The sequence below is a fragment of the Gallinula chloropus genome (assembly GCF_964237585.1).
Source record: "Gallinula chloropus genome assembly, chromosome: 4".
Lineage (NCBI taxonomy): Eukaryota > Metazoa > Chordata > Aves > Gruiformes > Rallidae > Gallinula > Gallinula chloropus.
The window spans coordinates 39,839,815-39,857,576 of NC_140088.1; the positions used below are offsets into that span (position 1 = coordinate 39,839,815).

General features: G+C 44.3%; 1 protein-coding gene across 1 annotated transcript in view; it reads right to left on the minus strand.

The window, feature by feature from the left end:
• Positions 1-17,762, minus strand: part of HSD17B12 (hydroxysteroid 17-beta dehydrogenase 12) — a gene marked incomplete at its 5' end in the record, with an annotated part of 91,227 nt that overhangs the window by 14,672 nt on the left and 58,793 nt on the right. The window contains 3 exon segments of the mRNA XM_084263534.1: positions 4,637-4,671; positions 15,739-15,783; positions 16,622-16,686. Of these exon segments, the coding sequence (XP_084119660.1) occupies positions 4,637-4,671; positions 15,739-15,783; positions 16,622-16,686 (145 nt within the window).

Here is a 17,762-nt window from a genome sequence, read left to right on the forward strand (position 1 = left end):
CGTCCAGGAGGTTTCTGAATACCTCCAGAGAAAGAGCCTCCACAACCTTTCTGGGCAGCCTGTCCCAGTGCTCTACCACCCTCAGAGTGGAGCTTCCTGTGTTACAGTTTGTGCCCATTGGGCATCACTCAGAAGAGTCTGGACATGTCCCAGAAGCATCCCAGCACTGGACACAGTACTCCAGGTGTAGTCTTGCCAAAGCAGAGTAGGAGAGGTTAACCTCCCTCGACCTGCTGCCACTTTCTCCTTAATGCACCCCAGAATACCATTGTCCTTGGCCGTGAGGCACACTCTGGCTCACAGACAACTTGTTGTTCACCAGGACTCTCAGGTCCTTCTCCGCAGAGCTGTTTCCCAGCAGGGCAAGCCCTGACCTGTACTGGTGCATGGTGTTATTCCCCCCTAGGTGCACCCTACACTCGCCTTTGTTGAGCTTTGTTTAATTCCTCTCAGCCCAGCTCTCCGGCACGTTCAGGTTTCACTGAACGGCAGCACAGTCTTCAGGTGTATCAGCTGCTCCTCACAGTTTTGTATCAAAAGCAAGCTTGCTGAAGGTACAACTCTGTCCCTTCCTTCAGGGTCATCTGCAAGGCTTGGTTGGTAAAATAAAGTCGTAACTTGGGTCACAATATGTAGTATCAAGGAAGTAAGAGCACAAATTCATCATGAATTTTCACGACAGCAAAAGGTTAACAGCGGATGCCAGAAGTTGTTCCTATCAAGACAGGTGGTGCTTGTGATATTTATTCATGAGCTCAAAGGGGGATTAGCAGTGAAATGAGTATTCGTGCCGTTTTTAACAGATTACTAGATTGGGGAATACTATCAGGAACTTTTTGAAGAGCTCAGACTATGTGAACAGACTACAGAACAGCTGATGAAAAAAAAATCAGTATTGAACCAAACCAACAATGCATAAAAAAAAAAATAATGTGAATTAATCACCTTGCAGGACTAAATCAGCTACCTGCTCCCTGGAACCCCAGCAAAGTCCACAGAGAGTTTTCTCTTGTGCAGCAGTCACCAAATCCAGACAAAAGAACAGGATGGCGGGAATGGCAGGGACAGATCAACCACCACTGAATCCTTGTACTACAGTCTATGGCACAATTTTATCCCTCCAAATATAGGATAAAAATATTAAGAACCTGATGACTTAAAAAAAAGCCCGATGCATCGATGAGGTGAAAAGATTGGTTCAATTTAGCTATTTAAGAGACTATTAAGAGCAGCCACGATAAGAGTATACAGACTAATGAATGACAAAGATCAAGATCTTGATTTATCCTCTCAGAATACAAAAGAAAGATGGCATTTATTTAAATGAAAGACTGAAACTTAGATCTGATAAAAGGAAGTGCCTTTCCCATATTGAGACTACAGGAGTACTTGCCACAAAACTTCATTGAGGACAAAAGCTTAACAGGATTCAAGAAGTGGTAACGATTTAGATGGATAAACATGAGCCTCACACTTACAAAACAAGCTGAGGCTTCAGGCTAGAGGTTGAGCATCCAGGCTGTGCAGCACAGGTCTCAGCACCTGGCTAGACTGCAACTCTCCAGCAACAGCCACTATCATCTAGGCACAGTGGGACTCAGTGACGAAAGCTCTCTTGTAAACAGAACAAATTAATAGCACCCCCTTGCAGAAGCTCCATGTACTGGTCTCTTTGATGCAAATCAATGCCAGCACTGGGGGTTTGTGGTTTGGATTTTCTTCTTCCTGAAGAAACCAGTCCTAGCCTTAAGAGCTCCTAACTTAAAACCTACAGCTAAAAGGAAACAGAGAAGCGTGCACATAGGGGGATCGCTTCCCATTGCTCCAATTGCAGTTTTGCTTCTTAGAGGAATTGCAGAAGAAACATTTCTAGGGAGGGATCTGAAGAACTATGTGAGCATCAGCACAGGAGAAAGAAAATCTTGCTCTGCACAACTCAACTCTGCACTCCAAAAAAAAAGAAGTTGGTCAAGATGAAGAGAGCCAGGCCCACACCCTCACACCTCCCCATCATTCTACCTTAAGTGGTCCAGCGCCAGGGAGGCTATATTTAGCCATCTCCCTGTTGCTGTGGCAACCAGTGCCTGCTCCAGCTGCACGCCAAGTGGAAAGAACAAGCTTCCTCTGTAATGTAATTATGCACTTGCTACTTCTCTGGCAATAAATACCATAGTTTGATATTTGTCTAGAAACAGTCAACTGATTTTGTTGTTGTTGTTGGGGTTTTTTTGTTCCCAAAGACATCAAGCCTCGATTTGCAGTTCTCTAAGTCTCCCACCTGAGACAGTAGCCTGAAAATTTACAAAGGAACTGCTCATTTAAGTGTAATAGGAAGCAGCAGATTATAAATTGTCACTTTAAGTGCTCAGAGCAGAGGAAAGGAGCCACAGCAGACAATCTAAATGCCATCACCAGAAGAGGTATTCATCTAATGGTGCTATGTTTATTATAAATAAAAGTAACAGACACACCAAGATGTAGTTGTGTTTTCTCCTTGCAGACCTGGATGCAAGACATTCAACTTCTGCCCTGTTTCTGTAACATATTGCTATAATACCAACACTCAAATACATTGAAGTACACACTGTAGCTGCAAGATGCTATAGTGTGCTACATCACATCTGTCTACTCAACACACTATCCTTCCTTGAACACGTGAGGAATAAAGATGGAATTCCTAGTCTGGCCTCATTCCTAGAGCCTGGAGCCATTTTTCCTAACCCATGGTTCCATGAGAGAAATTGATGGTTGGCCTAAAGAGCAGCCAAATAACAGCTACTGTTCATTCATGCTCTTGGATTTGCTGGCCATCCACGTCCTCCCCGTGGTTACAGACTCTCAGCAGCATTAACAGCCTGTGAGCTGTGACTACGCAGGAGCTGGCAGCTGCAGACGTTGCTTCTGTGCACTGCAAACCCAACAGACTTCACACAACCAAACAGAAAATGGAGGCTTTTCCCAATATTTACCCTGGGACAGAAACCAAGACCTTCATTCAAATCAAGCGGTCATTCGAGGTGGCTGCATACATGCAGGAAAAAGTTCAAGAAGGGTAGTTTTATATTTCTTTAACCACTATTAGCCTTTTCTTTCCAAGCTTCTTGAACATTTATCCTTGAGATTCCTGAGACAATCATGCAGTTAGGAAAGGTGAGAAGAAACACGACATGGTGTGCTCAAGGGTAGTCAGAACCAGAAGCCAGCAGGAACCTGGTTCTCTGCTTTTCGTTCAAGTCATCTTACATAGGTTAATACACAACAGAAAGAGATCCACAGGATATTCTATAAATATAACATGCATCATTCTGTCTGAAGAAGCTGAAGAGCTCAAGTCTGCCAAATGGGTAATGATGAAATTTCTTTAGACAAAGAAGCTGAGGCAAGAGAAGAGCTTCAAAATCTCATCAACTGGTAACAAAACAGTGTTAAATCATCCAGAAGCAGAATGCATTTGGTTATGTTGGGCTGGTTTCACAAGAAGCAACTTTTGAACTACAATCCCTGAGTAGCTACCACCACTGTACTATAACCCTCATCCTCCCGCTTTATTGGGCACTGTTACATCCCACCCCAGAGCTCCATCTTGTGTCTTCTTTTTTAATTCAAATTTCTTTACATGAAGTAAACTCCCACGATTGTTTAACTAAAAATCTCAGCTCACCATGACCCTCATGTGCTAGACACTGACACCCACACCAGCCACGAGCTCTGAGAGTTTGCACTTTGGGAGTCATTTTGATTTACATGTGAAACATTCGCTCTGCATCTGTGCAACACTCAAACAACTGAATCCTGATCTGCCACTAAGACTCCCAGAGAGTGGGGTGACAGAAGAAATACCTTTTTCCCTTATTCTTCATTGGATTTTGAGGTTTGCCTTGTACATAAGCTCCTTCCACAGTATTCATCTGGAGGCAACACCATGGTGACTGCTATGTATGGTTCTGCACAGCTTTCCTCAGTACCACAAGCACAGCTCAGTCCTGACACTGGACAACCACCAGCAAGCCAGGGGTAGCACCACACCAGGGACGGGGAACAGCCTGGGACAATCAGCATCAGCTAGACAATAGCCTGGAGGGACCACAGGGACACTGTGCACCTCTTGGTTTTGCCTAGGAGCTAGCTAGGAAGTCAGTACACGTCTTCCATGGCGACAGTGGTGTGCACTGACTCTTATTTTAAAGAGCTGGTCTCGAATTCTCCTTTTCCAAACGATCACAGACTTTCCTCAATATACCTCCTACTGTATAATGAGAACATACTCTTCGCATCCATTTTACTTACAATGACTTGGAGAAATAGCCTTAAGAAGGTTATTCCCAGGAACTGTAACCACCCCCTCAGAATAGCAGGTTGTTGAGTTAGTGCTGATGAGTCAGACGGGCTTTTTAATTCTGTTCTAAAAGGAATCACCACAACAGTGGAGAAGGGAGAGGAGAAATAAAAAGGGAATCGAGTGGAAAAGGCTTCCACCGTCTGATGATTCATGCACCATCAGCGTGACTCACCCAGCATTACTCTGCCATTAAAACATGGAGACTAGGCTGATTAGTCACAGTAATGAATTTTTCAAGAAAGGATTCTCCCCTATAAATAATGATGACTTTGTCTGGATAGTGTTAGTGTGACTCACCTTTCCAGCATGCCGGGCAGCACCAATCGTGTCATCTGCAAAAAGAAAACATTCATGATGGCTGAGAAAGCAGACACCAGACAGCCAGCGACGGAGGGAAACCTCCCTTCCTCCCAGAAGCAGCTGCCACCCCCTCCACCCCAAGCAAGGCTCGGGGAAGCAGGGACCATACTTTGCGTGGGCAGTTTATTTTTATTCTACCTGGATAACGTGGCTCTGTCAAGTGGTGTGTGCACTGTATCTGGTGAACTCATCCAGCTAGTAGCGTAAGTACAACAAGAGTAAACAGAAAGAAAGAAAGAAAGTCTTCACTGCTTTGCAGCATCCACGGCCTCTAAAGAATGTTTAAGCACCACAGTACTACAGCACTTGCCCAATCCTTCCCTCCACACAAAAAGCATCAGCCTTCCTCGAGCCTGTGCCAGGGCTCACGACAATATCCGATGCGTTTCAGCACAGTTTCTGAGCTGCTGGGCACAGCAAGAGCACTGGACGAGACCAGTGAAGACAAGCTTCCTACATCTTACCCACAGGAAACGTTTAAGACCCCCCAAACATTTTTTTGCAGATTATGCAGATGTTTTCACACTGAAGAACCGAGAAGGAAAGCAGCCTGGCAAACCCCCTTGCTGCTCTGGAAGCTCCTTGCCTTCCTTACGATGCTGAGCTATCTACCTACAGCCTGCACGAGGGATTCCCCACAGTGGTAATCCTGAAACAAGCTTCCCAGTTGCAGGCAGAGACCAGCTCTGACAAGGGGCACAAATCAAGCATTAATCCAAATTGACAAATTTAATTGTGGCAAAACAGTTAGTTTTCCTACTACTACTATTTACTATTAACTTAAAACATGCTTTAAATCCAAAATTTCTGCCTTGAAAAAATAATGTCAGAGTTGAGCTTCTGTCAAGTATCACCCTGTCCCCAGCCCATCCTGTTAATGAATGTCACATCACTGACACCAAAGACAGGTCAGACACCAAATGCAAACTGTTACCACTTCTCACATCTTTAAAAGGAATTCCAACATAGTTCCTGAGAACAGCAAGGTGGGGTAATAAAACACCAATGGCACCAAAACATAGAGGTGCTCCCACTGATACCAAATTACTTTGATAGCTTAACACGTGAAGCATTTGGGTAGTATGGGAGGAGCAATGCACAAGCAAAAGAAACTGGTATATGCAGGAGCACCTGCAAGCGCTTCTATTACAAAGAACCAGTCTTACTGTAGCCAACCATTTATATTACTGTCACCCTTACATATGACTGAGTCTGGGCTTAGTGGTTTTTGGGGAGGCTTTGGGGTTTTTTTTGGGAAGGGGGATTGGTGTTTGGGTTTTTAAATTTATTTTTAAGTTATAGAGTGTAGCCTTTCAGGAATAAAGGAGAAAAATCACAAAAGAAAGCACAATTTCCATTGATTGCTGTTGACACACAAAGAAAAGATTAGTGAAGGGCTGTGCTTTGTATTATATTGGCATTTCTCACTTAGAATAGATTCTGCCATGAGCCATGCTGCATGACACCTTCAACAAGGCACTGTGCAGGCAGGAGTTGGACAGACCTTACCTTCACAAAATCAGCTGGTGACATATCTAACTCTCAGCACTGCCCCAGAAGTGGTATGTATTCTGAGTTGGTAAACGTTGCCAGGCTAAACACAGCTGATGCAGCTTCCAGATAACCTCTGACATGAAATTTAAGTACACACCAGCTTTTTCATACACTAATACTTCAAAAAGAGATGTGGAAACAACTACTTATTTTAATGTTAAGGGATAAAGAATGACTCAGGCTGGTTTTAAAACTGGTTTAAGACTGACAGACCTTTTATCTGGTGCAAACTTTATGATCTCTCCCACAGACCTCTTGGCAAAAAGCCACATACTGTTTTCTTGCCTCTTAGGGCAGTGTAGTGCTGCATATCACCTCCACACACTGACACATGGATGTGGACTGAAATTGCCTTCCCTTAGGCAACCCATAAATGGGCTGAAAAAGCCTGTACAGGATCTCCTGCTGTAATGCAGAGGGGACCCCACGTTTGAAACTGTCATAAATCCACACCAATACATTCACAGTCTAAAACCAAGCTGCAACCCATCAAGAAGCTCTCACAGCCTATCATGAACCTGCTGGTTGCTACTGACATCCCAATGACAGCACAGAAAACATGCTACAGTAATTGTTTGGCTTCTATAAATTAAAAAACCACGAAGCTATTGACAGCTGAGATAACAACAGGCACACAATTCAGGCAGAAATCAAGTCTCTGACCACCAACTCCGTTCAATAGTCTGTTTCTGAAGTCCAGCCGGACTGGCCATCAACTTACACACACAGAAAAACACCCATGCCAACTCTTGACTTTACACTCATCACCACTTCCATTTGTTTCCATTAAAATTAATATATTGGGGGATGTGTGTTTCAAAAATCTGCAAGATAGAGCCAAAAAAAAATGTTTTTCCTACCTGCAATTTTACATCTTGTTATGTGTGAGGAGAGAGAGATGAATATTCAGTATCTTTATGCACAAAAAACCCTACTTTTTTTTTTTTTTTTAAAGATTGAAGTAACAGAAGGCAGGTCTCTGAGTCAGCCTCGCCTCACGCAGCCAAGCCCGCACACAGGCTGTTCCAGCAGCGCAAGGGCACTCTTGGAAAGGTGCTGGCAAGGCGTTCTGCAGCCGTGTTCAGGCCTGGCAAACTTATACACTGTGCACAGAGTTAAAACATTCCCAGCATTAATTCAAATAAAACAATCTATAGTAGAAATTTGCCACTAGTAAGAGTGTCTGTATGAGCCTGCGTGATCTCTACCCAGAGTAGCCAGACCGGTTATCACTCTTGTCTGCAGTACCTATAGTCCCAGGCATGCCGTTAGGAAAAAGGCAGTTCAACAACAGACATCTAGAACTGGATAAATGGATTCCAGAGAAACAATCCAGATTTTAGCTAGGTCTTAGAGATAACCAGTCTTTAATGGGGTGTATTTAATAAATCACAGAATCACTAGGTTGGAAGAGACCTTTGAGACTGAGTCCAACCATACCCATCTTCTACTAAACCATATCCCTGAGCTCCTCATCTACCCATCTGTTAATACATCTGGGGTCGGTTACTCAGCCCCCTCCCTGGGCAGCCTGTTCCAGTGCCCAATAACCCGTCTGGTGAAGAACTTTCTTCTAATGTCTACTCTGAACCTGCCCTGGCACAGCTTGAGGCCGTTTCCCATCATTCTATCACCTCTTGTATGGGGGAAGAGACCAACAGCCACCTTTCTACAACCTCCCTTCAGATAACTGTAGGCAGTGATAACCTCTTCTTCTCCAGGCTAAACCACCCCAGCTCCCTCAGCTGCTCCTAGCAGCCCCTTCTCCAGCCTGGTTGTCCTTCTCTGCACACGCTCCAGGGCCTCAATGTCCTTCTTGTAGTGAGGGGCCCAAAACTGGACACAGCACTCAAAGTGTGGCCTCACCAACGCTGAGTACAGGGGCACAATCACCTCCCTGGGCCTGCTGGCCACGCTGTGTCTGGTTCAAGCAGAGATGTCATTAGCCACCTTGGCCACCCGGGCACACTGCTGGCTTGTGTTCAGTTGTCAGTCAACCAACACCTCCAGGTCCCTCATCCCAAGCATCACAAGTCTGAGTCTATAGGATATAGACATGTAGGATGCCACAGAACTCTGTGGTAGTGTTTCTTTGTCTGAAGGCAATCTGATAAAGGAAGAAGAAAGTGGAAGAAAGCCTAAAAGGAGAGGTTGGGAATGACCTTTAAGAAGAGTGCCTTCAGTTAGTGGTCCCTGAACTCACTTAGGCTTTATTCATACAATCTTTTTGGAACAAATGCTACTTTCCACAAAAATACCAGTGCTCCAGCTGAAAACATTAATGAACGTTCCCAAGACTCTAAAGGCTCTGGTAATTTCAGACAAGTAGCCAGACATGAGTCTATGTGAAAACTGCCAGCACATGCGAAGCAAACTGGGTTTTTCTGTCTGAAAGTTTGCATTTGAGCAGAATGAGAACACGTGTGTGTGCAAGCCTGAGAAATTTGCTCAGGACAAATCAACTCTCCTTGACATCAGAAGTCGCTCATTTTTTGTATATTTGTATAGTCTGGCAAAAAGTTATGTTTGGCCCACAGCCATGAAGTAGTAGATTTGCTTCTTTGTTTTTCAATGATTTCACACATACATGAAATGCTACCATAGAGTTTGGGGGATAATTCCTTTAGTTTGGAGAACTGCGCTATTTTTAAGTCAACTTCTTTCACACCTAGCCCTTCAGCTCCTAAATTCCAGGACATTCATAGCAAGTGGTTAACTTAAGGTTAAGATTCACTACAGACCATTTCACACATCTTTTACAGACAGCTGACATTTCCTTGATGCCCATTTACATGGACATGCCTGGCAATCATTCTTCCTCACCAGACTCCCCTTCTACCTTTTAATTTTGGAAAAAGGAATGCTATTTTTACTCTAAAGAAGCAGAATTCTACTTGCAGATACAAAACCCCACAGCCATATGGCCAGATTTATGTTCTAAACCAGGTGGTACACTTAAAAGCTCCTATTAGAGAACTATCAGTTAGAAGTTATAACCATGTATTTCCAGTGTTTTTCCTTCAGAAAACCTCCCATTCTTAGTGATCACTAAGTTATTGTCTTTTCTCATTCTGATCCAAGCAACAGCTCAGGAGCAGAGTTTAGGAAAAGAATAATAATGTGTAAAGTTCTGAATACCTTTCAAGTGATACTCAATCCGCTAAAATACAGTGGGAAAGGCTGGTGTAAGCATTCAAAGTCATCTTTCACATCTTAGGTGCCACACAATTCTTAAACAAAGGCAGAAATCTAACACCACAGTGGTGTATTTAGAGCCAATTAATTCAATGGCATGATGTCATGACGGCAGGCCACTCTATTCCTCTTCCCAAAGGTATAATGATCTGTAATTAAGCCTGTGCAAGTACAACAAAGGATGAATCCAGAGAACTTGGAGAAATTTTCTACTTTGTTATGCAGCCAAGAAGCTTCCTTCAAATCTCATTCACAAACCTGGGGTGAAATGATAACAATCAAAGCAAGGTAAGGTTTCAAAGATCAGCAGCTCCCTGTGGTGCGCTCACGTACACATGGCTACCACAAGGTAATTCACAGTGCCTGGGTGGGGATTCACAGAACTTAACAAATAGCTAACTGACACCCACCTGGGCAACACTCAACCACAGGTTGAGGTCTGATAATGTAATTTCAATGGAAAAATCACACAGGAACCCACATGGCAAAGTCAGTCACTGGAAAAGGGCCCGGGATATTCAAAGGGACCTATGAACGTAACACGATGCATGCCCTGTTTATGGGCAGTGACTGTGAACAACATTTTAGGAGAGCGAGTTTCCCTGATTTAGAGCCACAAACTTTCTGAGTCCAGTTTACAAGAGAAAGCTCTCAAAATAAGCATCTTTCCTCCACCCTTTACATAGGAAAAAGACTACTCAAATAATAAGGCTGAAATTTCTCTTTCCAGATCACAGAATCATAGAATGGCATGGGTTGGAAGGGACCCCAAGGATCATAGAGCTCCAACCCCCCTGCCACAGGCAGGGACACCAATCTCCAGGCCTGGATCTACACAAGGCTGCCCAAAGCCCCATCCAACCTGACCTTGAACACCTCCAGGGATGGGGCAATTCCAAGATGTGGAATATACATTTACCTTGGTGCCATATCTACAAAAAGCCACAGAACTCCAGGATTTCCTAAATTTCCCCCAAGTTACTTGTTCTTTGAAGAAAAATCCAAAGTACTTCCCTGACTATTGCTGTAAAATATTTATCACAGTTATGTATTCCTCGTTCCAGCTTCCAGGTTCAAAGTCAGCAAGGTGGGAAACTGCAGCATTTAATTTCTCCCTCTGGACCATGCGAATGACACTCATGGCCACCTTCACAGAACACATGCTCTTTTTCCAACTGTTGGCAACTGTTGCTGTTATAAACTTACATACTTGGCTAAATTGTCATTCCCCCCTCTTTGATTATGACTTTGAATATAAAGAAACCTGTTGACTAGACCAAAATACATACACACAGTGAGGTCTTCTAACAAGTCAGTGTTGCCATTTCCCTCAGAATTGCATCCTACTTTCTGTGATCCTCTCCAATACACAAAAAACCACAAAAATCCACACAAGGTTCTAGCAGGGCACAAGCACCTGTCACCTGGCTTCTGTTAACGTACAGTTGCAGATGCAGCATTAGGTCGCAGAGGCCCATTCAAAACTGAAGGGATAGAGGGGCATCATTTCCTACTTTCTTTTGGGATAATTGCTCACCAGGCTTTTCTTCGTTCCACAGACAGATCTTCAGATGAACGTTTCCCTCCCTCTCTCTCAAATACACTGCCTGCTGTTCCAGGTTTTGCTGTTGGGTTCTTTTTCCTAAATTCACAATTTCAGGCTTTGTAGGTAGAGTTGTCCCCTTGTCCTGCCTGGATTCACAACCTGGTATAGTTCATCTCTCGTTCATCTGCCATTAAGAGGCCACCTGACACTAGATCTCCCAGTTCAACACAAAGCACTCATGTGTTTTGAAGTCTTAGGTGAATTACAAGCTTCTCAAACAGGGTGATGATGAAAGTCCTTGATCTTGTAGGCCTATTATCCCTTTTGTATCTGACAGTCAGTATAAAACCTAAGAAAGGTGATCAAGGCGCAGACCAGCAGAGACACCAAGACACATATGTATAGCTAATTTACTCTCCCCCTTCCTTTGTTAATGCCAATTTCCAACCAAAGCCTGGCTTGCAAACCCAAAATTTACATTCCCCCACAACATAATAGCTTGCAAACCAATTCAGCTCCGTGCTTAATCAACCGCTAACCCAGCACTCCCTCAACTATTTAGTCCTACTCATTTTTCCAGAGAACACAAGTTTATGCCTCACTCCTGATGCCATTAGCACACTGCGATGCTGCAAACAGAAATAACGTGCTGCCTGTTCCTCACATACTAAGTCTCTCTTACAGCTTCCACAGAAGAGAGAAGAGAATACTTTCACATACTTTAGGGAGCCCTATGCTCATTATCTACCTGGTTTTCTTCCCCACTGGACAGCAAGTCTGGTATCCTGGTCTCTCAGTACAGTAATCCAACAGTGAAATAAAGTTTAACTGTTTTTCCAGGTGAAGTCAATGGTCGTGGCTTATAAGGTGAATTGACACAAGATGATGGAGCTGATACAAAGAAACTACAGATGAAAACTATTGCAAACATCTATAATTCTTGCTCTTCTAAACTTGCTAGTTAGTGGAAAAACCCCAGGACTTTTTGACCTTATATATACTCAGCATCAGAAACGTTTAGCTTGTGTCTCAAAACGTGATGAGGCATCAAAAAAATAATACAAACCCATGTTACCTGAACTGCTACCAACAATCATTAAAGTTCTGCTTTTTAACCCCCCCAGAAGCTTGAGAGAAGATTATGACAGGAACCACAAAACTCCACATACCACCCTGTCTTTTCCCTCATTTATCTGTCAACTCAATCCTCATACAAAACTGCATTAAGTCTCAGGTTTTCCTGAGAAAATACCACCAACAAAAATTCTTCATCCTGTTTATGGCATCATCAAGACCCAAGGCACTCCTTGCTTTGTGCAACGTATGAAAACCAGAGTAACTCCCACAGTGCAGGTCACCATAAAGAGGTGATATTTTCCAGGACAGCTCAAAATGAGCCTGCTGTGGCTGGGGGAGCAGAGTGGTGCCTGGTTAGGGGGTTCTTAACCTGTATTTACAAGATGTGAGATTTCCAGTGTGTTTCATGCAGTTTTACATAGCTTGTCTTCAGCGATGGACAGGGCGATTTGAAGGCAGATCACACTGATTACATCACTTCACACCAAACAGATCCAGCCCCAAATCTGCAACACTGCAAGGTTCCTGGGTGACATAATCCATCAGTGCTCTAAGGATATGATGGGAGTACACAGCGTAGAATAAGATTTAGGAAACAAACATGTTCAAAAGTTCTGATGGGAAACAAGTTCTCAAACATTAGGGGAAATTTCATAGCATTAGATTGATTGTCTATGGTTGGGGAAAGTACAAAACAGCAGAAGCAACTCAGCTGACGCTGTGCTTGCACAAAGCTGAGGCCTCTTCTGCTTCTCACACACTCCACTGGTGAGTTAGCTGGGGGTGCGCAAGAAGTTGGGAGGGGACACAGCCGGGACATCTGACCCCACCTGACCGAAGGGATCTTCCCTTCTGTAAGATGTTACGCTCAGCATGTAAAATTGGGGTAAGAAGGAAGGGAAGACATTGGGGGTGATGGCCTTTGTCTCCCCAAGCAACCACATGTGATGGAACTGAACAGCTGCCTGCCCATGGGAAGTGGTGAACAATGTTTTGCTGTGCTTGTTTGCATGGCTGTTGCTTTACTTATTAAAACCAAGAGTTCTCTCACTTGTGCACTCACTTTTACCCTCCCGTTTCTCTGCCCCATCCTACCGGAGAGGTGAGCGAGTGGCTGTGTGGGGCTGAGTTTGCTGGCTGGGGTTAAACCACAACAATCCCTTCCTACATGACACACATTCCCTAGGAAATCCAATAAGCTGCCCAACAAAGAAAGAGATGGGTAAAAGCATAAGGAATGCTATCCTTCAAAAATGCTTATGCTTGGGAGAGCAAAGCAGAGCTGGAGATTTCTGCAGAATCAAACTGTCCCGAGTATCGTGACCTTCCCACTTCAGGCACAAGGGGTGTTTCAGCCAGAACTGCAGTGGAATTATCTGACGTGGCTGCCATTAGTCACCGTGTCCAAAAGAGGTGGTGCTGATGGGACACGGTGCAGGTCACTGAGAAGACAGGACACCGTCACCTTTTAAGCACTGAGAAGGTTTGGTCCCAAAGGTGAGGAAGTGAGTAGCAATGTCCCAGGATGTAACAGCAGACAGTTTGTGCAACGCTTCTTACGAGTTCTGATGCAACACGTCAGAGTATCAGCAGAGCCTGAACAGGTACCAGCAAAACCTGCTTTGCCTCACCTGTACCTTTACCTCTTTCCTTCCTTGCTGAAGAACCCAGCGTGCTCTTCCCTCCCAAACTTCACGGTTTTAATCAGGCAAGAAGAGAGAGGTTTGGTTATTTTGGGTTGGGTTTGTTGGGGTGTGTGCATCTTGGTTTTTTTCTAAACAACACACTTATACCCGATTAAGACATTAAATCAGCCTGAAACACTGATCTAAACATTCAGGGGACTGCATCCCAAAAATCTAAGCAAAAGGACATACAGACTTTTCCTAAAATTATTTTTTCCTTCCATGATTCTCTAGTTCTGTGGGTTCTCCTGAAAAAAATGACTTACAGATGGTACATATCTCTAATGTGCTCCTCTTCCCAAAACAGTAAGCATCTGGCATGCCTACTGTTTAATTACACAACAGGCTCGTGCAGGATGAAACACTTTCAAGCCTGGAAGCTTATGCTCAAACTCTGATTATACCCAGTAGCAGGAGCTATTCATGGTCAAGGAAAAAAAGTTTTCAAACAGAAGGAAAAACACTATTAACACACGTCAAGTCGGTATCCGGGAAGTTTTGATTCCCGTGGAGACAGCCACATCAGAACACCAAAAGGCTGACAACGCAAACTTTACAAGAAGCTGTATGACAATTTCATTAGCTGAAATAGTTGAATCCCACTGATCATAAACACAAAGACACAAACCAGCACTAGTTTACTCTGGAAACCACTATATTCTGTCTGCATCTCTGGGATTTTAGGAACACATCCAGGAAAGCAGACCTCAACAATTATCCTAGCCGGCCATCCTCAGAAGTAATCCGTAGTTTGTCTGTTGTAGCAACGTGCTGCCACGAAGACCGACACCCCAAAATCTGTGATCGCTGAATACTGCACTCCCTCTGCTGGCACAGCACCGACGTCACACCTTGGCAGGGGCGTTCTGATGGCTCTAACCTCTGGCCAAGAGCACGGCGCATCCCAATGCTTCTTCACATTTACACCTGGTGTCCGGTACAAACATCATAAACGTCTGCTGAAAGACTTCCCTAAGAGACACTTCCAAAGGCACCTGTTAGTAACTAACTCCTCCTAGGAAAACCTCACAGCAGCACAACAGAACACCATGGGACACAGCCCCTCCTCAGCTGACAGCATTGTCAGGTCATTCCCAAGGTGAAGTGATGCTGGAGACCCACCACTGTAACAGTTCCGATTCACGACAGGGAGCTCTGAGATGTCAGGTAAATCACACAAAAACGTGCAGCAGCAAGCTGACATTAAAGCCTCGTTCAGCCACTGCCTGAGGAGGTTTTAATGTGAGAACAGTCTTCCCAAAGCACTAAGAGGTCCCATCCCATGTCTTGTCCCCCTGCCCTGGAACCCCACAAAAGCAAAACGCTTCCAGTTCCGACTGACCAAGAGCAGGTTCCTACATGAATTCAGTACCTGACCTAATCAGAAAGGGCAAGTCTTTTGAGCCAGCTCTGTAACACTGTTTTAGCTTTAAGGCACAAGCATAACCCTCAACTGGTGGAGCTGTGAGTTTTGTTATGCATGAGGGGAGAGTTACGGTTCAGCAGCGACTAGTCATGGGGAGTTTCTTCAGCACTCTCTGGGAATAAGTGAACTAATCGACCCCCTGTATCAGGAAAGCAGCTGCTGTTTCCTCCACCCCTCAAAAGCTTCGAAATGCTACAGTAAAAAATCTGATTTTTGAATGGGTGGCAACCAGGACACAGCCATATGTTTTAGCCTAAAGTCCCAATAAAAAATTCGGTTTAAATATCAAAAAAGAGCAGGTAACTGCTTCAAACATCACTGCTTACTTCTTGTGAACACAGCTTGCTCTTCCAAACAGCTAATGGGTATCTTTTCAACAAATTCTGTTTCACACAACCACTGGAAAAGGCTGGTCATAACCTCTGGGTTACTCTAAGATGAAAAATGAACTTGTGGTCCAAGAGGCAAAAGGAATTGCCTCAGACAACTGAACTGCAATTGTTTGCTTGTTTGGAATTAAGACGTCAAGAACAGGCATTGGTAACAGGGCACTTACCTTACAAACAGCCATGATGTTAACATTGATCATTCTGTTGATCATCTGCAAGAAAAAAAAAAGTTTAGGGTTTTGCTTTAAGTTACTGATAAATATTTACACACCCTTTGGGCTTAAGTGCCAGGATAAGTTAAACCTTACTCTTACACGTCCTCCTTTATTCCTTATCGTCCTGTTGAAGTGTCAAGAACAGCAACAGGCTTGCAAAGCAAAGTCTATGAATTGCTCTTGGTCAAGTTCTATCTCTGATCAGGGGACTCCCACCAATAAATAACACCACAAATGTATCACATGGACACTATTTCCTAACACTATTTGCAATATCTATTAACTTAAACAAACACTGATATTTTAGACATGCTTATACATTACCCTCTGTATTTGGGTTTTTGTAATTTAAGTCTTTTTATAAAATTGTTCATAATCAGAGTTTTCAATCTACCCGGTGCAATCGAGACTGTCCCCACATCACAAACGGTCTGGAACAATCAGATTTAAGCTTCATTACAGCATTACACAATATTCATCAAGATGTTTGCCTCCTTTACCTTTAATCACTTAAGACACACACCCCCCGCCCCCCCCCAAAGCTAAAGCAGCCCATGACCAGCAGCCAGATGGGACCATGGACAGGAGTGGATTTCAGATACTCACCCCAGAGAACCTGTCCAAAATAGGAATATATATTTAAGGAAATAATATGTAAAAACATGCCATCACCTGATTTATGTTATGTGAATCTTGCAGCTCTTTGAACCCTTGATTCTAATCAGAAAACCTTGTTACATGGGTATCTCAACCAAACCCAAATACTTCCGTGGTATCCGTAACCTCACGTAGCGCTAGCAACAAGAACATTAGAAGGCACCACAAAAGCACCTACCTTATCCAGGTCTGGGACATCGAGAAAATATTCCGGGTAATCATAGGAAATTCCCACATTGTTAACTGAAACAAAAGCATTAGGTTTGGATTAGATTGATTGGGTGCCACCCGGTTTCTCATGCTCCCATTAATGACAAGATTCAGCAACACTCTTCAAATGTCACACTTAGAGCATTCTAACCCCTTCAGCCAAACCCCTTCAGCTGCAAACTGCGCTGTACACACGAGAGGGAACACGTGAGCCATTTTCAGTGCAGAAAAGTTCTCCAGCAGTTTAAATGCTGGGGGTTTAGCACATTGTACCCCCATCCCGCCGCTGCTCACAGCCAGAAGAACATCCCACACACTGTGCATGGGTACCAGTGACATGGCTGCACCCCTGCCAAAACGGGGACTTCAAGCAAAAGCCAAGTGCTTGGTGCCTGGCAGGACATCAAGTGACACCCCAGCTCCCTCGGGTTTGGTGGCTGTTTGGGTTTTGGTTTTTTTTTAATATAAAGTGAAATAAGATTTTAAAACAAGCCTTCCAACAAGTTTCCCCGACGCTTCCCTAACCAGAGACCCCTCTCCCTGGTCACTGCCTCGGGACGCAGCCGGCAGGCGGGTGGCCGTGCTGCGGAGCGGGCGGCAGGTGGCAGCAGGAGCCCAGGCACCGGCCGCGCCCGCAGCATCCCACCGGGGCCGCAGCATCATCCCCACCGGGGCCGGCTCCTGGCGCCGGGCCGTGCTTCCCGCGGAGATGATCTGCCTTCTGAATGGGTGTCGGGTGTGCTTTCGCTGCACCATCAAGGGCTCTCACCGGGAGATGAGATTCACGGCAGTGAACTGTGCTCCCCATCACCCCCACAAAGGTCTGCACCACCTTTCCCTATCACCAGCATTTCAAATTAACCAAGAGAATGGGTTAATTATGTAAACCCTTTTTTTTAAAAGCACTTCAGAATGGCAAGGCTTTACTTTCCAGCCACAAAACCAATATCCATTCTCAAATCCCAACACCAGTAGGCAAAAACTTCTAATACCTTTAGGAAACAAGGCAGCTCTGTGGCGTCGGTCGCCTCAAACTTAATAAAGCATATTGATATGGAGACAGGGGTAAAAAACAGCAAGCAAATGGGATCTCCACTTCCTAAGTATCT